Here is a 23,537-nt window from a genome sequence, read left to right as displayed (position 1 = left end):
TGTCCTTCTTGACTGAGAAGCTCCTGACAGGGCCACTCCTGTGGCCTCTGGGCTGGGGTTTTGTTTTTGGGGATCAGGAGGCCAAGAATCCAGTCCCAGGTTCAACTTCTAGCTCTGTCCCCACCAAATCATACCAGGCCAAGAGTCTAGTCCTGGGTTCAACTTCTAGCTCTGTCATCACCAAATCATACTAGCCTGATGTAGTAGTGTGTCATGAGCATGGGCTTTGGACTTAGAGAATCGTGGGTTCAAATCCCAGTTCCATCACTTACTGGCTATGTGGCCTTGGGCAATTTACTGAACTTCCCAGAGATGCAGTTTTCTTCTCTCTAAAACAAAAATAATAATAGTCCTGCCTCACAGCGGTGGATTCAGCATGGCAACATGGCACATAATAAGGCCATGGTATATGCTGATTTCCACCTTGCAAAACTACTCCATAAAATCAATCCTTTAAAATGACTGTTAACATGAATGTTAAAATTGTATAACGCTAATATTTTCATCATTCATATCATCACTCATCAGTGTGTGACTTTGCACAGGTCCTTATCCTCTTTGGGTCTTGGTTTCCCCATCTGAAAATAAAGAGGCTGGTTAGAAAGGCAGCCTGGGCCAGGCGTGGTGGTTCACGCCTGCAGTCCCAGCACTTTGGGAGGCTGAGGTGGGCGAATCACCTGAGGTCAGGAGTTTGAGACCAGCCTGGCCAACATGGTGAAACCCTGTCTCTATTAAAAATACAAAAATCAGCCAGGCGTGGTGGCAGGCACCTGTAATCCCAGCTACTCGGGAGGCTGAGGCAGGAGAATCGCTTAAACTTGGGAGGCAGAGGTTGCAGTGAGCCAAGATTACACCATTGCATTCCAGTCTGGGCGACAAGAGCGAAACTCCAAAAAAAGAAAGAAAGAAAGAGAGAGAGAGAGAAAGAAAGAAAGAAAGAAAGAAAGAGAAAGGAAGGCAGCCTAGGAGGGGGAACATACAGAGAGTCTGGACAGTCCTGGATTAAAACTCAGGAAAAATCCACTTGGGCAAATCCTTTCATCTCTTTGAGCCTCAATTTCTTCATCTGTGTTATGCGTCTCATTCTTCATTTGTATTCAACAGACAGTAGCTGATTTTTTGTGTGTGACGTGCCAGGTCTGGACTAGACGCTGCTGGTAAAAATATGGTCCTACCTCTAAGTGATGGGTCATGGTGACACCCCCTCCCAGGAACGCAGGAGGAGCAATGGAGATATCAGTGTGAATGTGCCTTGTAAGCTGCAGAGCCGCACAGTGTCAGCTGCTGTCAATGGACCTTAGAGGGCCTCCAGTTGCAAATCAGAAAATAAAGCGGGGCTGGGGGGCGGTCCCTAAATATTTACCTGCTAGGCAAAAATAAGAACCCCTTCAGCAGAGGCACAAAAGGCAGCTTTAAAAATCTAGACATTCGTGTGCGTGTGTATATCTGTGTGCACACGCGCACTGAGGGTGTGGAATGAAATGAGGTCATATGGAAATGGACTATTTTTATTTCAACAAGGCATTTTAAAAATACTCTTAATTATATGAAGATGGGGTAAAGATTTTCTCAAAAATTAGAGAGAAGAGTTAAGGCCGCCCTCCGGCCCCCCACACGCTTCCCCAAACCCTGCTGCCTCTGCCTCCAAGCTTCCACCCCCACCTTCTCTGGCCCCCTCACCTTTCCCAGGCCCCCGCAGCTCTTGGCTCCCACTCCTGGGAGCCAGTTGGCCCACACATCTGGGCAGAAGGGAGCCAGAATTCACAGAGCCCCACCCTCTACGCCCTTTCCAAGCGGGTTCTTATGTCATCCTCACTCTGGGAGGCAGGCCCTCTAATTCCCACTGCACAGATAAGGGGAGCTCATCACCTCTGGAGCTCAGGAAGGTTGTGGTCCCAAGCTGAGGTCACACAGCCTGTAAATGGTCTGTACGGCCCAGAGCTGAATCTCCTCCACTAGAGGGGGCTGCCTTCCAGGGCAGCTGCTGCTGAAGTTCTGCAAGTCCTGAGACCCAAGAGATCCTTAGGACTGCTCAAACCAAAGACCAGGCAAATTCCTCTTGGGTGGGACGAAGACTGGGGCACAGGCCAGACAAAAGCATTCCGGCTCTGGCTGCTGTGCCCTGGCTTCTACACAGTGATGTTTTTTTGTTGTTGTTGTTTTGTTTTGTTTGAGATGGAATCTTGCTCTGTTGCCCAGGCTGGGGTGCAGTGGCGTGATCTTGGCTCACTGCAACCTCCACTTCCCGGGTTCAAGCGATTCTCCCGCCTCAGCCTCCAGAGTAGCTGGGATTACAGACACGTGCCACCACGCCTGGCTAATTTTTATATTTTTAGTAGAGACAGGGTTTGACAGGCTGTTGGCCAGGCTGGTCTTGAACTCCTGACCTCATGATCTGCCCGCCTCAGCCTCCCAAAGTGCTGGGATTACAGGCGTGAGCCACCACACCTAGCCGATGATGGTTATTTATTGAGCACTTACTATGACTCAGTCACCTACTAAGGTAAGGACTATTACCCTCTCCATTTGACAGATAAGGAAACTGAGGTTCCAAGAAGTAAAGCAACTTGTCCACAGTCACACCTAGTAAGAGCTGGCGCCAGGACATGAACCCAGCTGGTATGACTGCAGAGCCCCTCGGTGGTCTGCTAATCCCCCAGTGCAGCCCCCAGCTCAAAAGAGGGAAAGGGCCTTGTGCACAGTCGCTCAGCAAGTCCTGATGGGGGTGGATTTGGGCCCGGGCCAGGCTCTTCTCTGTCCCTCTGCCCTCTATTCCCCCCCAGAATGATCTAGCACATGCTAGAGTCACCAACCTGGCTGCCAGGAGATCGCATTGTCAATACATTATCAATTTACGTTAGAAAGAAAGAGACATATGCTTCCATGCCAAAAATGCCAACGGAGCCTCCCGGGGCGAGTGGGGGCCAGAGGGAGACGACATTTAAGGTCCACTTTCTCTCTGCCCTCTCTGGATCCCCCAAACTATGTGAGGCAGCCTGGGGAGCAAAACCAGGGCCGCTTACTGACAACTCCCCACCACTGCCCGCTTGGTCCAGCCACCACCGTCTCCCGCCTAGACTCTGTGATGGTTCTTCCCGTCCCCTGCTTTGCCCCTCACTCTCTGGCCTCTTAAGACAGAGTGGTGCTTTCTGAACCCAGGTTAGATCCCGTCACCCCCTCAGAACCCTGCACTGCTCCCATCTCACTCCAGGTAGAAGCCAAAGTCCTGCCATTGCCGGTCCCTCTGTGTCAGCTGCTCCCATTCTCCCCTGGCCCTCCCGCTGCAGCCACGCTGGCTGCCTTGCACACCCCTGTCACAGGGCCTTTGCCCAGCTCTCCCCACTGCCTGAAACACCCTCCCCCAGGTAAGCCCGAGCCCCCTCTCTTGCTTCCTTCTGGCCTCTGCTCAAATGTCACCTCCTCAGGAAGGCCTTCCTGATCCCTCCTCTCGCTGGCCCTGCCATCTCTGCTGCAGTTTTCTTCTTAGCGCCATCCCTACTTAAGCTACTCACTAGATATCTGGCATCAGTCCTGTCCATTAGAATAAAACCTCCATAGGGCAGGACAATCCATGCTGCCCCCTGTAACTTGTCCACAGCCACACGGCTGGTAAGAGCTTGGGATGTCAAGACCCCCAAAGGCCAGGGATCCCTGACACGTCCCACCCAAGTGCCCACAAGAAGTGGGGGAAGGGCCACCTGGCTTGATATCCATTGGATCTGAGTGCACGTCTGTCCCCCTGACTAGCTGTGTGGCCTCATCAAGCCACCCCCGCATCCGCCCCTGGCTCTGAGTATTAGGAGCCTCATCTGTCCATCCAGGAGAACAATACCAGTGGGACCTTCCTCCCAGGGGGCTGTGCACAGCCAGTGTGTGAGCTCCCCAAGGCCAGGCCCACGATGCCTAATTCACCTCGGATCCCACACCCCCACCCTGGGGCCTGGCCCTGTGCCAAGCCCCTGCAGACTTCAATCCCACTCCGTTCAATTAAAGGGAGATGACGGATGTCACAGCACTCTGCCAACTGTCACCCAAAAGAACAAACAGAAGCATATCCTCCTTTCAATCATCTGAGAGCCGTGCATTCATTCATTCATTCTTCCAATCAATACATATCAGTTGAGCACTTACTAGGGGCTGGGCGCTATGCTAGGCCCAGGGAATCTCAGTTATGAAGCAATTGGATCATGGTCCCTGCCCTTGTAAAGTTGACGGTCTGGTAGGAGAGGTAGAGATGTTCAAAGAAACACACTAATTGTTTTAAAATTATGATGTTGACAAATGCAGCAAAAGATTGGCCCATGGAGCTATGCAGGGCTCTGAGAACACTTCCTTGAAAACATGGAGGATGGGTGAGAGTTATCCGGTGATAAGGGAACAGCATTCCAGCTAGAGGGACCAAGCAGTGCAAAGGCCCTGTGGTGGGAAGAGTCTAGGAATTGAAAGGAACCGAAAGGCCAGAGTGGCTAGAACCCCTAGACCGAGGTGGGTGATGGAAATTAGGCAGAGTGGGCAGGAAGCAGACCACACAGGGCCTATGGGCCACGGAAGAGTGACCCAAAAGCAACAGGGAGTTGTGGAAATGCTCTGGAGCAACAACATGACTTGATTCACGATCCAATCCTGGGTCATGGTCTCCTAATATAGGTCTGTGTGTTTCTGTCTCCCAGTGTGGCTGTGGGCCAGGGTGTCAGGCTTGAAATCCTAATTTGGAGATTTCAAGACAAAAAGTCATCTCCTTCCAGCATCTCATGTCCAGGTGAGAATGTCCACACCCCTCAGAACGGGGCATTCCAAAGCTGTCTGGGTGCCCACTGGCTGAGGTCTACTTGCTGCCCAAGGTCTGCCCAACAGCACAGATGTCACAGAGAATTAAAACCTGCCAGAAGTTCAGGAACCTTGGTGCAACTCCCCCTGTGATCCCAACTGGGAGGCATTACCCCGAGTGAGCAGATTATCAGGATGTGTAATTTCTGGAATAAACACAGCTGTGTTTGTTTCTCCACGCAGCGCTCCAGACAGAACGGCAGCCTGGCCCGCCGCGTGCAGCTGGAACCTCGCACCTTGGGACGGATGCCGCCAGGGAGCCGAGAAAACACTCCTCCCGCAGGCCGCTGGGAGCTGTCACGCAGGCGGATTTGCATGGAGGCCAATTCAGGGCCCCTAAGGAAGCAAGTGACAGACCACAGAGGTGCTGAGATCCCGGAGGGGAAGTGAGCATTGAGACACCTCCAGAGGCCTTTTCCCTTCGGGATTGGGGGGTCATGATCAGGCAGGACAACAGGCCTCAGAGTCATCAGCCAGGAGAAGATCATCCCTAGTGTGATCAGTCCATGTGGGAGGACGGTGAAAAGGTCAGAGTCCAGCCCTGGAGCTTTCCAGGTGGGAAAGCTGAAGTCCAGAAAAGGGGAATGGGGGAATTAGGGTAAGAGCCATGGTCTGTCCAGCACCTACTTCGTGCCAGGCCCCACAATAGTTCCCAGGAGCACTCGCCCGGCTCTGCAGCAGCTGTGCAGCCCTGCAGGCTGTGGGGCCCCACAGAACAGGGCTTCTATCCCAGTTCCATCACCCAGGAACTGTGTGACCACGAGTAAGTCATGTGTAATCTCTGTGAGGCTCAGTTTCCTCCTCTGCAAAGTGGAGATAATCGTACCAATCCACACCTCAGGATTGTTTTGAGGATTAAACAGGATTCTGCATGGAAAGCATTTTCTGCAGTGCCAGGCACATTGTGAAGAACCTATAAATCGTATGTATTCCTCATTCATTCATTCATTCATTAATTTTTTACTAAGCACCTGCTAAGTCCTAGGTGCCATGCTGAGCATTTGTAAGCAAAAGAGATAAAAAAATCTCTGCCTTTGTGAAGTTTACATTCTTACAGGGAGGTGATAGGAAAAATGATGACTAAATAATGTTTTATTTATTATTATTATCCCCATTTTACAGCAGGGTAAACTGAGGTTCAGAGTGGTTAACACATTTTTTAAAGGCTATTTATTTTTATTCCACCTTCCTCTCAAGAGGGCTACAGGCAGATGTTAAATACTATGTACAAGTCTCAGCCAGGTGCAGTGGCTCACACCTGTAATCCCAGCATTTTGGGAGGCTGGGGCAGGAGGACTGCTTGAGCCCAGGAGTTTGAGACCAGCCTGGGCAATACAGAGGAGACCCCATCTCTATTTAAAAAAAAAAAGTTTTTTTTTTTTTTTAAAAAAGAAAAGAAAACATACGCAAAGACAGGAGAGGAAAAAAGAAAAGAAAAGAAAAATATGTTCAGCCTCCACGGCTAGAAAAGGGAGCCAACTTATCTCCCTTGGAAGGCGTTTTAGGCTATAGATCTAGCCCCACATTCCAGCCCTACCACTATCTCTGTGTGTCCTCAGGCAACCAGCTGTCCCTTTCTGGGCCTCAGCTTCCCCATATGTCCAGCTCTGACATTCTGCATATTCTAGGATGGTTCTCAGGGTGCTGCTTGGGTTGTCCAGGCTCGATGGAAGAGCTGAGGCCCAGCAAGGTACTGGCAACCCTTCCCTGGCTCAAGGAGTGAAGTGGGCAGGGTGGGACAGGATGCGGAACAGCCCCCTGGGAGCTGTGGGGCTTCGATGAGGGGAGAAGGCAGGCAGGCAGCTGCTCTGCCCTAACTCGTTCTCTCTGCCCTTGTCCCTGCCATTGTGGCCCATCCACCAAGGATGTGGGCTACATCCTGGCCTCTCCCACTGCTGGAGTAGCTGGCTGGGCAGAAGTAGCCACACCCAGGGTCTGGCTTAATAGAGGCTAGGCCCATATAGCCCCTCCTGGCCTCCAGCTTGCCTCTCCCTGCTCTGGATCCTTCTCCCATGCCAGGCTTCATGGCCATCGTCCTGAACCTTTCCCTCCTTTTGATTTCTTTCAGTGGCTTCCTGCTGCTTCCAGCGTCAGCCATAGCTCATCACTCAAGGCTTCTCTTAATGGACTCAAACCTCTCCTGCCATTTCTTTCTCACACTTTGGTTCACCACGGCTCGTACAAACCTGCCCCCTTCCAGCCTCTAGGCCTTTGCCTAGGCTGTTCCCCCTGCTAAGAATGCCCTTCTTTCCATCCACTATGTATCAAAATCCTACCTATTAAATAATGCCATCCGGAGGGCACAGGCTGGAGGACTTTCCCCTCCGCACTCAACACATTCCATCTCATACACAAGTATGTACGAAAAAGTGTGACCTTGGGTATATCACTGAACATCTCAGAGCCTGCTTTTTTACCTGCAAAATGAGCATTATTAACTGTTATGGGCCGGACGTGGTGGCTCACACCTATAATCCCAGCACTTTGGGAGGCTGAGACGGGCAGATCACTTGAAGTCAGGAGTTCAAGACCAGCCTGGCCAACATGGTGAAACCCTGTCTCTACTAAAAATATAAAAAATTAGCCAGGTGTGGTGGTGCACACCTGTAATCCCAGCTACTTGGGAGACTGAGGCAGGAGAATCGCTTGAACCTGGGAGGCGGAGGTTGCAGTGAGCCAAGATCGTGCCACTGCACTCCAGCCTGGGTGACAGAACAAGACTCCATCTCATAAAAAAAAAAAAGAAAAGAAAAAGAAAAAGAAACTATTATGCAGGGTTGCTGAGGTAAATTAGAGCATGTCAGAACCTCACCTAGGATGGTGCCTGGCATTTAGTGGGGACTTAACGGTGGAGGCTGCTGTGATCATGACATTGACAAGGGAAGACGAAAAGAAGAAGAAAGAGCGGAAAACAAAGAAGAGGTAGAGGAGGAGGAAGAGGAAAAAGCAATGGAGTAGGAGACGGAGAAAGAGGAGGAAGGAGGCCTTGCCTATCACCTCTACTGGGATATAATTCTTTGCCATCAGAACGTCGACTCTCTTTAATTTCCCTCTATGTCCCCTAGCATCCTAGTCTTTCAAAAATGATTGCTGAATGGATGGACAGATGGATGGATGAAGGAGGGAGGGTGGGATTGTGAGAAGGAAGGATGTACGGACAGATGAACAGAAACAGATCAGTCTGGAGGAGATGGAGTGTGCTATCCCAGAAGCCTAGCAGCAGAGCATCCCACTGGCAGCAGAGGCTTCTGGGACCAGATGCCAAATCTCTTCCCCTGCTGTTGCATCTCCCCCTGGCTCTAAGCTCCTGTGCTCCTGGCCAGCATCAGTCTGCTCTCAAGGTGGAGTGAGTAGAAGCTCGGGGCAGCTGACACCCAGGGGAGTTCCAGCTCTTCCCCCACCTGTCACCAGCCTTTGACAGCAGGAACATATCTCCAAAAGTGTGGGCCAAGTCAATGGGAAAATAGGATTTACTTTACAGAAATTCACTTTGGGGGCCAACTTCTCCAGAACTCCCCAGTGCAAAAACCTTGGCAAATCCATAGTCAATGGCTCAGAAGGTTTCTCCAAACCTGGGGAGTGTGCTGTTTGCTAGCTCTTTCCAGGGCCAGAAACTGGAAAATGAGGAAACGTCACAGTCCAGACACAAAAGGGAGTCTCAGGGGGAGAAATGCACTCTGGTTTTTGGTGCTTGTTTATTTATCTGTCGATTTCATTGATTTATCCATCCAGCTATCCAAAACAGGCAACCATCCTGCCATTGTCCCTCTACTCATGAAACCAACCTGTTATCTATCTATCTACCTCTCCATCTATCCAGCCAGCCAGCCAACCATCAACCACCCAACAATCTACCTCACCATCAACTTGCCTGTCATTCACTCAACCATCCAATCCATGCATTTATCCTCTATCTATCCAGCCACTTATCCATCTAACCATCAATCACTCATCCACTCATCCAACTGCTGAGCTGCTCATCCAACCATCTAACTGTACACTACCCAACCAGCATGGATGAGAATCTCCCAGTATGGTCGGGGAGAAACCTATACATGGTATGGCATAACCTAGGCAATATAAAAGGGGTGCATACAAGGTGCCACCAAGGACACAGAGGCCACCAAGCGCAGAAGGGGGAGGAGCCAGTGAGAGAGATCAGAGCAGGCTTTGCACAGGAAGAGATGCTCAAGCTTCATCTTAACACGTAGCAAGAATTGACCAGGGAGAGATGGTGAAAAGGGTACCCAGGCGAGGAGGAGAGGGAGGAGCAACATAAAACAGTATGGTGGATTCTAGGAGCCTAAAGCCTTGAGTCCTCAAAACTACTTGGTTAGCTGTGAGCCCTGGGCCAGTCCCCAGTTTTTCCAAGTCCACCGGACTCTATAATTCCCCCTTGATTCCTAGAGAGAAAGGGCCATGTCCTGCGGCAGCTGGGTGGGAAGCTGCCATCTGCTTCCCTGGGCTGTGCTCTGATGGCTACAATAGGGTTAAACCCAGGAGGGAGAGAAAAGTGGGTGCCCTAAGATTTTGTGAAACAGGCTCTGCTGCCAAGCAAACCCAGGTATAAATCCCAACTTCTTATTTTGCAACGAGTTATTTAACTTCTGAGTCTTTCTTCCCTCTTCTGAAAATGAAGAAAACACCAAGAGCTCTATGCCAGGCCATTGTGAGGACGGAACCAGCTAATATAGGGGGAGTACTTGGTAAGCTGTGAGTAATACCAGTTACTCTTCCTGGTCGCTGCCAATACTCAAGTCCTACTGTGTGCCAGGCAAAGTGATCTAAAACAGGGGTTAGAGAGCCGGCCTTAGACAACACGAGTCAATTATCAGTAAATGTTAGTTCTCTGTCCATGTATGCAAATTATGTACAAATGGCTCAGAAAAAATATATATCTCTACATTACACACACACACACACGTGCAAGGGGGAAAGGGGGGCAGAGGGAGTGAGAACACACAGGAGAGCAAATGTGGTAAACATGCTGATGATTGTTGAATCTAGGTGAAGTCTAGACAGGTGTTTTACTCTGCTTTCAACCTCTCTGTATGTTTGAAATGTGAAAAAGAAAAGAAATCAGCTCTTTCTCCATTTATCTTGGAGCCAGACCGCCTAAGCTTGGATCCTAGCTCCACCATTACTGGCCAAATGGCCATGGGTACATGAATGCCTTCTCTAAGCCTTAATTTTTTCATCTGTAGGATTCAGCTAACAATAATACCTAAGCCCAGTGCCTGGTCCTTAGCAAGTCCTTAATACATGCTAGTTGCTGCTGTTACTATTACTACTATTATTATTGTCTTTGAGTGGCTGAGATACTGAGGATGAGAGAGGCTTGGTAAAACAACTGCTTTAAAAAAAAAAATACATGAGCTCTTTTAATTCCTCAAACAACACCATGGGGTAGGTGACAGTATCCTCACTTTACAGATGAGAAGCTAAAGCTGAAGAGGGTGAAGTGGTTTACCCCTGACACCGCCGGTGAGTGGAAAGACTAGGATTTGAACACAGTTCTGCAAGTCTCCAAAGTTCAGGGTCTTTCCCCCGATATCGCCTCCCTCTCCTGGCCTCAGGCCAAGGGGCCCAGCCTCATCACCCTTTCAACTCCAGAAGGGGCCGGTCAGAGGGAGTCCTGAGCTTTGCTGGCATGGCTGTGCTTCCGGGCCAGCCGGGGGCACCCAGTGTCAGGGGCTCCTTGGCAGCTCGGGAGCCCTTTTCCACTCTTCTCCCGAGAGCTGCGGGAGCTGCCATGTGAGGCCGTGGGGAGTGACAGCTGACGCTGATGGAGACAGGCAAGAGGATGTACCGGCCAGAGCCCTGACTCGAACAGACTCCCTGGGCCATGGCCTTTCGTGGGTTCCAAAAAGGCCCTGCAGGCTCTGGACGAGGCTGTTCCCAGGCCCTGCCTCCCCATGAGAGGCGGAGAAGCCCCATTCAGGCGGGACGCATCCCACTGTGCGCTAAGCCGCTTTCTCCCCACTTACACGTTTCTGATGCTTTTTGTCCTTCCGGCTTCCCATGGACTCAGGCCAAGTGACAAGTTGGTGCCGTGGACATATGTCGTCGCCATAATGGGAATGTTGACCCCACGCTCTCTCCCTGCTGGGGCCAGGCAGCTTGCACCCCGCCCCAGTGCTTGGCATGCCCCATTCTCAGTCACACAGGACTCTTTCCAGCTCCCCAAATACATCACACACTCACGGGCCTCCTAACCGGATCTTTGCAGATGCTGTTCCTGTTGCCTGGAATGGCTGCCTCACTGCTTCTTCACCTGGCTCTTCCTTAAGAATCATCTTAGAAGTCACCTCTTCTAGGACGCCTTGTCTAACCTCATTGTATAGTTCAAGAAGCTGAGGCTCAAAGAGCTAAGAGGGCGAAGGTCACACTGTTAAGTGTCAGAGCCAGAGGTCCAATCTAGCATGGTTCTAGTCTAAGACCACGCTGCTTTTCATTCATTCTGCCAACTCTACCTCCCTCAAGAAGAAACCTAGGGAAGACATGCTTTCTGCCTTCGAACATGGCAGATGCCTGCAAGATGGATCTTATGTTCCTGGATTGTTCTGGAGGGTGGAAAACAGGGACCATGCAGGGAAGTTACAGGGAAAGAGATTCCCCATTTCAAGGTGAGAAGCCATGTTTTAACACCTCCCAGTGCCTACCAGCTATGTGACCTTGAGTAAGTCATTGAACCTCAACTTCCCCATTTGTACAATGGTGCTAACAATACCCTTGCTATTTCTTTACCCCAAATACCTAAACCACAGGTTGTAAACTGCCAGCCAGCGAGCCAAATCCAGCCAGCAAACACGGTTTGGTTTGGCCAGAACTGTATTTTAGAATAAAATGAGTAAACATTCAAAAATCAGTTTTCAGAGCAGGCATGGTGGCTCACGTCTGTAATCCCAACAATTTGGAAAGCTGAGGCAGGTGGATCATTTGAGGCCAGGAGTTCGAGACCAGCCTGGCCAACATGGCAAGACTCCGTCTCTACCAAAAAGAAAAAAAAAAAAAAATGCTGGGCATGGTGGTAGGTGCCTGTCTTTACTCAAAATACAAAAATTAGCCAGGTGTGGTGGCACATGACTGTAGTCCCAGCTATTCAGGAGGCTGAGGCCCAAGAATTGCTTGAACCTGGGAGGCAGAGGTTGCAGTGAGCCAAGATAGTGTCACTGCACTCCAGCTTAGGCAACAGAGCGAGACTCAAAACAAAACAAAACAAAAACCAGTTTTCCCAGAAGCATCAGAACTTTGCAAATCAGGCTGGGCGCAATGGCTTATGTCTGTAATCCCAGCACTTTGGGAGGCTGAAGAAGGAGGATCGCTTGAGTTCACAAGTTCAACACCAGCCTGGGCAACATGGTGAAAGACTCTGTCTCTACCAAAAAAAAAAAAAAAAAAAAAAAAAATGCTGGATGCAGTGGCAGGTGCCTATGGATCCAGCTACTTGGAAGGCTGAGGTGAGAGAATTGCTTGAGCCCAGGAGGTCAAGGCTGCAAGTGAGCTGCGATTGCGTCACTGCACTCCAGTCTATGAGACAGAGTGAGACCTTGTCTAAGAAAAAAGAGACAGGAAAAAAAAGAACTTTGCAAATCAGAAGATCTGGCAAAACCGGACACAGATTCCTGTGTGACAACATGGTCAGGAGTGGGTAGCACCTGCCTTTTTTAGACTGGACATGTGCTCCTCCTGGGGGCACTATTATACTTCCAATAGTCAAGTCACCTCACTCATTCACAACGCAGGCCAGCTCACAAGTCTGGGGTCTCTGATCAAGACTCTTGTGATTTATTCCCTGTATTACGTTAGGCCAGATTTCCTGGTCAGTCAGCAAAGACAAGCCCAATTTCTTGCTCAATGGTTTAATGTGTCAACTTTGACTATGTGTTGCCTGGGACCCCCTCAACTGTCTTTGGAAGCGACACTCAGAGCTCAGTGGTCCCACCCACTCACTTCACTGTTTGTATACATTTCCATATGCTCTGGGGCCAACCTGTGGTCCAAACTTAATTTGACAATAACTGGCCCATGCCTTTAGAATTTTTTCTTTTCCTCTAATGCTTCCCCACTCCTGCGATGACCTCTGACCATGGTGGGAGTGACAACCAGTCACCCCTTTACCGGGTCTTTCATAGCAGAATGAAGAACACAGTTACTCCTCGGCACAGCCTTCTGTAGTGCCTGAAATTATGATGCCCAGTTCACTGATGAGGAAAATGAGGCCTAGAGGGGTGAAGTGACCTGCCCCAGGCCACAGGAGCACCTGGGACGCATCTTTTCAGTTCAATCCCACCAGCCCAAGGCCCCTTTCTCTGGCCTCACACCTCACACTAGGTCTCGAATATCTACAACTCCAGGCTGCCATTTTTCATGAATTTTAGGTTCGTTTATTGCACAAACATCTATCTAATATCTGGCATGAGCCAAGCCTTGTGCTGTACATGGTGAAGTGGAAAGTCCCGGCCTTCTCAGAAGAGGCAGATAACACTGAAGACAATTGGGGGTAAGTGCTGGGGGTGGGGTGGGAGGGAATGAGATTTCTGGCTTCCTGTTGCCTCCCCACCGCCATCCCTGGACTGCACGATAAACTACCTGTGAGAGGCTGTCTACAAATACGGCTGCCAATGATTCCTCCCCCTACTAAACATGAAGCCACTCCTCCCAGTAAGGGGGGTCTAGATTCAAGTTTGGACCACAGGTTGGCCCAAGAAACATGGAAAACAACAGGGTGCAGGGGCGGGCACTGAACTCTGAGTGTCACCTGATTCAGTGGGTCAGGACATGTTGAGTGGGACGCTGGATAACCAATATTAAATTTTCTGTGCCAAACAGCTGAGCAAGAAATGGGACTTCTCTTCAAGGATAAAACAAAAAAATCAAGCCCAGTATATTTTCCTTTTCCTTGAACCTGATGAGGAAGCCTGGGATGAATCTGAGCTGGCGTTGTGACTGGCTTTGACCAGCACAGAAGGCTGCAGGGGTGACACTTTGTGACATTAGAGCCCAGCCCTTAAGAAGTCTTGCAGTTTCCATTTCACCATTTTGGTAGCTACTTGCTATGGATAGAGGTGCAATCTAGACTAGCAAAGGATGGGAGATAGCGAGGAGCGTAAAGGGACCAGCTTTCCAGCCTTCTCTATGAGGGCCTCAAAGATGTATGTGAAGCCATGATGGAACTTCCAGCCCAACCTAGCTGAGTGCAGCCTCCTGAGTGATCCCGGCTGACAACCCGAGGAACAGAATAAGTGCCCAGCTGAGCCCAGCCAATCCACTGAATCAGGACAACTAAGAAATCATTATTGTTTTAAGCCTGTAGGTTTTGTGGTAACTTGCTAAAGATAAGTGATACGCTTTTCAGGACTGGAGTCCTATACTGTTTGTAGCTCTCCCTTCCCTTGCCTGAACCCTGGCACTGGGCACTGAATCCTGGAGCTGGAAGAGGCCTCCAAAACCACTGAATCTCACCCCTGTCATTTTATAGAAGAGGCAGCTGAGGCTCGGGAGGCCACGCAATTGACTCCAGGTCACACAGGGCAACAGAGGCAGATCCAGGAGGCAAACTCAAGCCCTTACAGAGGTTGAGCACCAAGGGTACCCCTCCACCGACTTGCAACACACCAAGACAAATGTATGTTGCAAGTCAGTAGAGAGGTACCCCTGGTGCTCACACATTCTATCTTAAGAGGCAGTCACTCCAGCCAACTGTGGCCATGTGGGAACGTGGGTCCAGCGAAACCAGATTGTCCGACTTTTCAGAAACGCCAGAAACAGGACTTTTCTGTAAAATCTCTTGATTTTCAAATGTTGGCTAAGAATTCGAACTGGATAGATGAGCTATTAAGATTGGCCCTGAGTTTCAAGCTTGGTCCCGCTGCTGGCTTTGGGCGAGTCATATTATCTCCCAGACCTCAGTTTCCTCATCTCTAAAGTGGGCCCCATGGCTCCTGCCCCTTTCAGGATGGCTGTGAAGGCCCAATGAGCTATTGTATTTGGAAGTACAGGCTGCAAATGGCCCTGGGACTGTTTCATAGTCTCCGTTCTCTGTGGAGGCGCCTCTTACAACATAATGAGTTAACACCCGATTTGTCTAAGTTAGAACAACATTATTCTGACCATTATGACAGAGACTGCATTTTTATGGCAGGTTTGTGAGTTCTAGAACCCTCCCACTTGCATTTTCTCAGGATGTTGATGGAGTTGGAGGCTGGACAGCTGCCTTACAGACCCTCATCAGAGCCAAGCCTTTCCTCTGAGCAGGGAGGCACATTCCAGAAGTGGAGAAGAGCATGAGCTCCGGAGTCACCAGACTTGGGTTTGAATCCCTGCCTCACCACTCCCTAGGTGTCCTTGGGCCAGTCACTCCTCTCAGAGCTTTGGTTTTCTCATCTGTAAAATGGGCATAATAATGCAACGACCTGTGGGGCTCTTGGGGCAATTGCACAAGGCAACACACCTAATGCTGTTAGTACAATGTCTGGCACAAGAATTGACAGCTGCTGGGCCTGGTGGCTCACACCTGTAATCCCAGCACTTTGGGAGGCCGAGGCAGGTGGATCGCCTGAGGTCAGAGTTTGAGACCAGCCTGGCCAACATAGTGAAACCCCGTCTCTACTAAAATATACAAAAAATTAGCCGGGCATGGTGGCAGGCATCTGTAATTCCAACTACTCAGGGAGGCTGAGGCAGGAGAATCTCTTGAACCCGGGAGGCAGAGGTTGCAGTGAGCCGAGATCACACCACTGCAGTCCAGCCCGGGCAATAAGAGCAAAACTCTGTCTCAAAAAAAAAAAAAAAAAAAAAGAATTGACAGCCATTCCCATGATCATGGCAGGGAAGGTGGTGCCTTGCAGGCACTGGGCCAAGAAGGAGGGCACGGCCATGAAGGAGTCTACCCCTTTCCCAGATTAGGGAGGCTGAATTGGAGTAGGGAGGGGGCCTTTGAGAAAACCTGATGGTACCCTGCGTGGGCAGGCTGGAGGGGCCTCTCAGCCACCTGGCAAGCCAGTCAGACCCTTGCCCTGTAAGGCTCAGAATAGAGGGGGTGGGGGAGAGCTGGAGATGGAAAACCTGGTACACTGGCCCCCTGTTCCCCTACTGTGAATTGAGCTTCCCATTGGTAGAAAGCAAGGATGGCAACCATTAACATTTATTGCAAGCTTAGCACACCTGAGGCACACACTCAGCTTAGTCTTCCTCAGATTAACACATCCATTGCTCACAACCATCTCAAGAGCTAGGAACAATGACTACCCCCATTTTAAAGATGAGGAAACCAAGGCTCAGAGAGGTGAGAACACAAGCCAGAGGACACACAGTACGGAGCAGTCTGACTCCACACACATTTCCTGTAACCCCCACTCTGCTGTTTATAGAACAGGAGAGAAAGTGATCAGGGCTAGGCAAAGGCTCTGCGGGACTTCAGAGAAAGGGGCAAGTCATTCTGGCTGGGGGCACGAGGGTGCTGCTGACATTTAATGGTTATGGAAACTAATAAAGAATGGGCACAGCTGAGTGCCAGGCAGTTCTGCCAGTCATGGTACACAGCATCTCACTGAATCCTCGCCATGAGCCTCTGACACATGTGCGGTATTCTCCAGTTTCCAGATGAGGAAGCTGAGGCTCAGAGAGCGGATCACTTGGTCAAGGCCACACAGCAGGCGAGGTCCCCTCTTCTGAGGACACTCCCACCTCGCGGGGGCTGCAGCAGGGCGACAGATGGCTCCAGGAAGCTCACCTAGTGAGGGTGTCCTAGGCAAGCCCCCAGATGACACGGGGGTACTGGGGAGACAGGTGTCTCCCTCCTGCACCCTCCAGAAGGCAGCTGCTTTAAAAGCCCCTAAAATGCTTTCAAGGCAGCCTTATCAGACGGCCTGAGCTGATCCCAATCAGGGAGCCTCCAGGTGCTGCCACAATCAACAACTGCCCGGCCTGCTGCCCCACCTCTGGGAGCTGTGCAAACATTCTTTCCTTCCCTGCCTTCCCCCAGCTAACCCTCTTTTTATGCAGGAGCCAGCGGCAGCCAGGGCTGGTGGGCGCTAACTCTGATTGATTTCACTTCATTTCAGTCTTTTCCAGTTTCCTGCTGAGGTTTCTCTTCCTCTTTCCCGGGAGTCCTGTGTTTTATCATAGGCCGCTGGGGGGCAAATTTGCCTGCCTAATGGAAAGATCTGGTGAGTATGTTAAAAATACAGACTCCCCAACCTTGTTCCCCATCTCCCACATCTCCAGCTAAGTGAGGCGTGCAGGTGCCAGGTCAGGAGACAGGTCCTTGGTCGGAGGTGTGACAGATCCTCCTCTGCCAGGAGGCCCACCCTGCTCTGCATCTCCTCCACCCTCAGTGGGAGCATGGGTCCCCTGCCTTGCCCAGCCCAGGCATCCTGTCACCAGCAGGCTCCATCTGCCTCTTCCTATTAGGGGCTTTTCTATGTGCAGAGGTCCAGTCTCCAGTCTAAATTCACAGGTGAGCTCTGGGCAGGCAGAGTTGACCAGAGGCTACCATGGGCTGAATGCCCAGCAAACTGGTCCATAGAATCTGTCCCAGGCAGGGCACAGTGGCTCAGGCCTGTAATCTCAGCACTTTGGGAGGTCAAGGTGGGTGGGTCACTTGAGGTCAGGAGTTCGAGACCAGCCTGGCCAACATGGTGAACCCCTGTATCTACTAAAAATGCAAAAAAATTAGCCAGGTGTAGTGGCACATGCCTGTAGTCCCAGCTACTCTGGAGGCTGAGGTGGGAAGATGGCTTGAACCGGGAGGCAGAGGTTGCATTGAACCGAGATGGCACCACTGCACTCCAGCCTGGGTGACAAAGTGAGACTACATCACAAAAAAAAAAAAAAAAAAAAAAAGAACCTGTCCCCACTTTGGCGCTGATGCAGAACCTTGAGGAAGTAGGGCCAAGGGTGCCTAGGACAATCCCACAGGAGGGAGGGAGCCCATCCAATGTTCTACGACAATTTCAGGGTGATCATAGATCCCCAGGACTTAAGAGACTTAGGGACCCCAGATAAGAGTCCCCCTGGACTAGGAATCTGAGTATTTTTCCCCTCACAGGGCTCTGGAGAAAGAGGCAGGGATGGAGTCTGAGTCTGTCCACACTTGGGGGGCTGCCATCCCAAGTCTGGGGGAACTTGGGAGCTTGTGAGGTGGGTTAGGGGAGACACTGAAGGCTGATCTGGTGCCTGGACAAATTAAATGCCAAAAATGGGGGCCACATCGCCATCATTGAGGAAAGGACCTTAGAGGGGTTGAGACCAGCATTTAATGTCCACAGCATTTAATGGGTGTCTGACACAGGAACCCAGGGGGAAACTGAAGTGCAGGGAGTCTGCGCTCCTCGCCCCAGAGCACACAGCTGGGATTTGAACTCACATCTGTTTGCCCCTGAAGGCTATGCGTTTTCTCTACCACACACTGCCTGTGAAGTCAGCTGGCCCCGTTCCCCACCACAGGCAGAATCCCTTCTCCCCACCAGCCCATGACATGAACTAGGTGCCTGGTGACTCTTTAAAAATATATGGATGGATGGAGAAATGAATGAGTGAGTAAGTCAACTGGCTTTCAAATTCTACAACATTTAGGTTTTCAATCTAAGCCCTGATTTCCTGGCTAAGACAAATACGTGAAAGCAGCCTCCTTTAAAAATGAGAAGCAAAAGAAACAGACATAAAAGGAAAACCAATTCCAAATTAATTCCATGGAAGGTCGCTGGGTCTTAGACAGGTAATGCCCCAGAGGTGGGTCCAGTAGGGTGGAGGTGGGGGTGGGAGAGTCAAGTTGGGGGAGGGAGGGAGGCAGGCTTCCCCCACCCCCTATCAGAAGTGGACTTGTCTAACCTAGCACACAGTGGCTGCTGGCCCATCTGAATGCTCTGCTCCAGCTGAACTGGTCTATTCATTATCCCCAAGCACTTTCTTGCATCTCTACTCAAGCCATCCCCTTGGTATCTCCCTCCAGGAAGACCTCCTTGATTTCCTCTGCCAGATGGACTTTCTTCCATCTCCACATCATTCTCCCAATACCCATCACATAACACAATATCATATATTCATCTGTTCGTACACTCAACATTCAATTCATTCCATGTTCCTCAGGTGACAGTGTCATTCCGTTACTGAGAACCTGCATGGCTGGGCACAGTTCTAGGCACCGGAGATGTCATAGTAAACATAGCAGATGAAGTCCTGGAGTTTACAGTCTAGTGGGCAAGGCAGACACCAAACAAGTCTTTGATGCTTCTTCAGGTGGCGATGAGTTTCACGAAGCACAACAAAGCAGGTGGGATGGAAAGGAGCAGAACTGGGTCTGTTTTAGAAGAGAGAATCAGGAAAGGCCTCTGGGCAGGAGGAATTTGAACAGAGCTCTTCAGACCAGAACTGTGGACACAAAAATGAGCCAGATGGGTCTCTGCTTTCAGGGAGCTCACAGTCTAGCTGGGAACCGACAAGCTGGCTTTACTGTGACTATCCAGGACCAGATATGGCTCATCCGAACGTCACCACACATCGCAAGTCAGTGATCTTTCCAAGCATGAATCTGGCCAGGTCCCTTGATAGCTCAAGAACCTTCAAGGGCTCCCTGCTGCCCTCAGCATCTGATCCCAACTCCCCAGCCTTCCATTCTAGCCCTTCAGGACCTGACCACCCCACTCCCATTCTCAGTCTCAACCCCACTGCTGCCCTCAACACCCACCCTCCTCAGACACATCAAAGTAAGCACCTGATCATCCTGCCTCCGTGTCTTTCTATGGACATATAGACATGCTATTTCCTTTTTTAGGTAAAATTCTCCACATCCTCTAAGTTCTAAAGTCAACCTCTTTAACTCTTGAGAACACAGTTCGTTAGCATGACAGGTGGCTAAGAAAGTTTCATAGCAGGGAAAATGGGTGGTGAGAAAATGAGGCAAAGCATAACAGCATAAAAGATGAAATAACCCTGTTCTGTCCTCAAGTGCCCCTGCCGCCCCAGGGGGTTCACAGCCTCCTCTGGGAAGCTCGTTGGACCCCGTATCACGCTCTGTCTCGCCCACTCTTTTCCCTGTCAGCTTGTCCCGTCTCCTTGCCTGCCCCGGAGTCCAGCACCCTGCCAGCCAGAGAGGAAACTCTATCGATATTTGGAGAGCAAAGGAGCAGATGTAAGGAGGCTGATTTTCTCGAGACCTTGACCTTTGGATTCCATCTAGTGGCGGGTCTGCCACCGGCTTCCTGTCCTGTTGGACGTTTCCCCAGTGCTCCTCCATCCTGCTGTAAGCCCCCACTTCACATGCTCCATGCTTTCTTTCCCTTGGTGGGGGGCGGTCTCACAGTTTGGGGGAGATGCTAAGCTTACCGTCCTAACCTAGAAACCCCCCGTATACACACACACTCTCCTCTCCCCCATTCCTAAGGCTGGAGCTGGGGATTTCCTGGGGACTTAACCAGCAGGACAGCCCTTTACGGGCTGAGGAGACAAGGAAGGAGGAAGGGAAGGAAGTGGTAGCCATGTGGCTCTGGGTTCTGGGAGCCAGAGGGGCCACCCTCCTACTGCTCCACGGCCCAGTCCTGTCTCCACAGACTGTCACCCTCAGGAGGACCCTGGTGTCTCTCAAATGTGCACAGGCAGCACCATCCATCCCTGGCTTCGAAGGGGGACTTCTCCCACCCGTCATCTGGTCTGATCCTCACAAACACCCCAGGAGACAGGCAGGACAGGCGCTGTCATCACCCTCATTGGACGGGGGAGGAAAATGAGGCTCAAAGAGGGGAAGTAGGGTGTAGACGATGGACTCTACAAGATATTTAGCCAGGCCATTTTACACCCAGAGAAACTGAGGCCCCCATAGGGAAGGGACCTGGCCCAGGGTCCCATGGTAAATGAGAAGCAGGCCCTCTGACCTCCACCTCACACCATCTCCTCATCCATTCAGCCAGCTCCTTATTAACCACTGATGGACTAACTTCCTAGTGTCCAGGGGGCAAAGCGAAGAAGAGCCTGAGGCAAGCATTGGGGTGCCTGCTGCAGCCCTCCTCCCACCCTGCTGTGGCTTCCCTTCCCCACCCTGCCCCCAAGTGGCAGTCCAAGTAGCCATACCCTCCCGTGACGTCAGCGCCCACCAGCCCTGTGTCCAGGGCCAGGGTCCAGGCTGGCCACAGCCCACCAGATTCCAACCAGCCTCTGCCAGGGTGATGGCTGGACAGACGTGGCCCTTCCATCTACCCCAGAGTAATTAAAAACACACCCAGGCCTCTTCCAACGAGAGAGGGGCCAATTTTCTTCCCCTCCAGCACCGCTGACTGCAACCTAAATAGCAATATTTATGCCAAGCTCCCCATAATACTGTAAACATCCCAATGTATAGCGGGCCAACGCATGAGTCATTTCCCCAAAGCCAGAGTTAATAAGTGGTACCTCAGCCATATTCCACAGAGCTCCCGCCAGCAGACGGGCCCCAGGGCTGCCCTCCACACCCAGGGCCCATGGCACCCTCAGTGCCCCAGTGGCCCCACTCCGGGAAACCTCAGGCAGCCGCCAAATCCCCCAGGAGCCAGAGGACAGCTGCCTCAGTGCCAGAAACTGTGGCTGCCATCCAGGGACACCCCCCACCCCCTGACTGCGGTCACTAAAGTGCTCATTACCGAAAGAGAAACTGAAGTTGTAGCACAAGGTCCCCCACGACGCCTTTCCCAGAGGCTGCAGCCCCCATGCCTGATCTGATATGTTGTTTTTCTTAGGCTGTAAGAAGGGAAGGGGCTCCCCACAACCCTAAAGTGGCCTGAGAAGTGCACACAGACTTCATCCCTCAGCCCACGGGAGCAGAACCCTGGAAGGGCTCACGCAGTTTAGGGGCAACAAAACCCAGCTGAGCGCTGGTTTCAAAGAAAGACCACAGACCTTGGTTCTATTTTTGTCACCCAACGGCCCTGGGTGAGACATCGGACTTTTCAGAGCCTCAGTTTCCCTATCTGTTAAAGAGAAGTAGGAATCATACCTACCTGGCTTCCCCAGAAGGTGTATTTTGAGGGATCCAACACAATTGTGGGCGGGAAAGCACTTTGTAAAGCTTAAAGTACCTTGTCAACTGTGCAGCACGTTGTAAACCACACAGAGCTGCGTATAGTGCGAAGTACTTCATAAACTGTAAAGTGGTTTGAAAACTGTAAAGTGCAGTACACGTGAGAACCATTATTCACGTTCGCTTCTTGCCCTGCAAGCTCGGCCATTCCTGGTGGACACACCCAGACCGCACTAACTTTCCCTCCAGAGCAACCTGGCTCGGGAGAACTAGCAACTACCCCTGCCCCCCTGGGGGTCGGGTGGTGCCAATACACGAGGCCACGGGGAGAGGACCCGGCGACCCTGGCCAAGGCCAACACATGGCAAGAGCATCTGGTCCGGCCCCATTGGCAGCTGGAGAGTTCCCGGGGCTCCAGCCGCCACGCTGAGCGCCACGGCCGCGGGGCGGTGGCCGGCGGGGGTGCCCGGAGACCTCGCGCGGCGGAGAGATGCCCACAGACCCATCCCCCGCGCAGTCCTCTCGGGGAGGGGACCTCATTGTACGCCGCGGGCGATGGGCAGGCACCGACGCGGGGGCTGGCGCGCTCCCTTCCACTCTGCCAGTCCCTGCTCTCCGGGGCGCCGGGCCCCATCTCGGGGGCGCGGGCCGGGAGCCCCCACCCCGGCCGGCCGCGGTGCCTCCCTCCTTCTGCTCCCTGCCAAACTTTCCAGCCCCGACCGAGCGCCGCCCCCCCCGCCCCCAGCCACGGCCGGGCCCGCGCCCCTCCACCCTGTGCCGAGCAAGACCAGGCCGGCGCGAGGCGGCTGCCCAAGCCGGGGGCGGCGAGCGCGCGTGGGCAGCCCCCAGCCCTGGGCGGCGCTCGCCCGGCTGGCTACAAAGCCTCGGCAAGATGGTCCCTTCGCCTCCTCCTGGCACAGTCAATCAGCGCCCGCCGCTCCCCGGGCGCCCGCGGGGCCCGCTCCTCCCGGCGCGGCCGGACACACCTCCCCGCGGCCACCTGCGCCCGGCGCCGGCCCCCGGGCAAACTTTGCGGGCCGCGGAGCGGAGGTGGGCGCTGGCGGCCGCCCGTGCCCGGCCGCTCCCCGCCCCCATCGCCCGCCCGCCCGCCCGCTCACCTTCCACGGCGGCGAGCAGCGGCAGCAGCAGCAGCGCGGCCCCTAGCCTCGGCAGAGCCATGGCTGCGCTTCCCGGGGCCTCGGGCCGCGGCGCCGCGGGGCCCGGACGGCCCGGGCGGGAGCGCGCGCCCCGGGCTCGGGGGGCCAGGGGGGGCGGCAAGGCGCGGCGCACACACAGCCGCCGCCACCGCGCAGCCAGCAGAATGAGCCATCCAGCCCGGGCAGAACGGGGACCCGGGCTCCGCCAGCGCTGGGCACGGCCCACCTGAGCCGCGGGCGCGGGGGGAGCCTGGCCGGGCCGCCGCCCCCCGCGCCCGCCCCGGCCCCCGGCGGCCGCGCGCCGCCGCGAGCCCAGGTCCCCACACTGAGCCCGTAGGGTCACCCGGGGCCAGCGCGGGTGCTGGAGCGCGGCGACCCCGCGTGGCCGGGCCACTGAGACCCCGGGCTCCCCCCGCGCAGCAGTGGTCTCTCCCGGCGCTGTGGCTCCTCCAGATAAAGCAGCGATTTCAGCCCAAATGTTTCTCAATTTTTATTGAATGCTGCAAAGCCGGAGAGCGTCTGGCGCGGCTGACAGGGGCAGGGAGAGCGGACGGAGGGGAGGG

At 52.7% G+C, this 23,537-nt stretch overlaps 1 protein-coding gene across 2 annotated transcripts in view; it reads right to left on the bottom strand.

The window, feature by feature from the left end:
* Nucleotides 1-23,141, bottom strand: part of EPHB2 (EPH receptor B2) — a 207,274-nt gene extending 184,133 nt beyond the window's left edge. Inside the window, exon 1 of one of the 2 annotated variants that reach the window (XM_032759236.2) lies at nt 22,936-23,141. In XM_032759236.2, coding sequence (XP_032615127.1) covers nt 22,936-22,996 — 61 coding nt within the window. In that variant the 5' untranslated portion in view covers nt 22,997-23,141. The remainder of the gene's footprint in view (nt 1-22,935) is intronic. The other variant, XM_032759237.2, reaches the window with a different exon arrangement.
* Between the last annotated feature and the right edge of the window lie 396 nt (nt 23,142-23,537).

The sequence above is a fragment of the Hylobates moloch genome, unplaced genomic scaffold, assembly GCF_009828535.3.
Source record: "Hylobates moloch isolate HMO894 unplaced genomic scaffold, HMol_V3 SCAFFOLD_9, whole genome shotgun sequence".
NCBI classification, from domain to species: domain Eukaryota; kingdom Metazoa; phylum Chordata; class Mammalia; order Primates; family Hylobatidae; genus Hylobates; species Hylobates moloch.
Note: the sequence above shows the minus strand (reverse complement) of the source record. Positions and strands in the feature narration are given on the sequence as shown.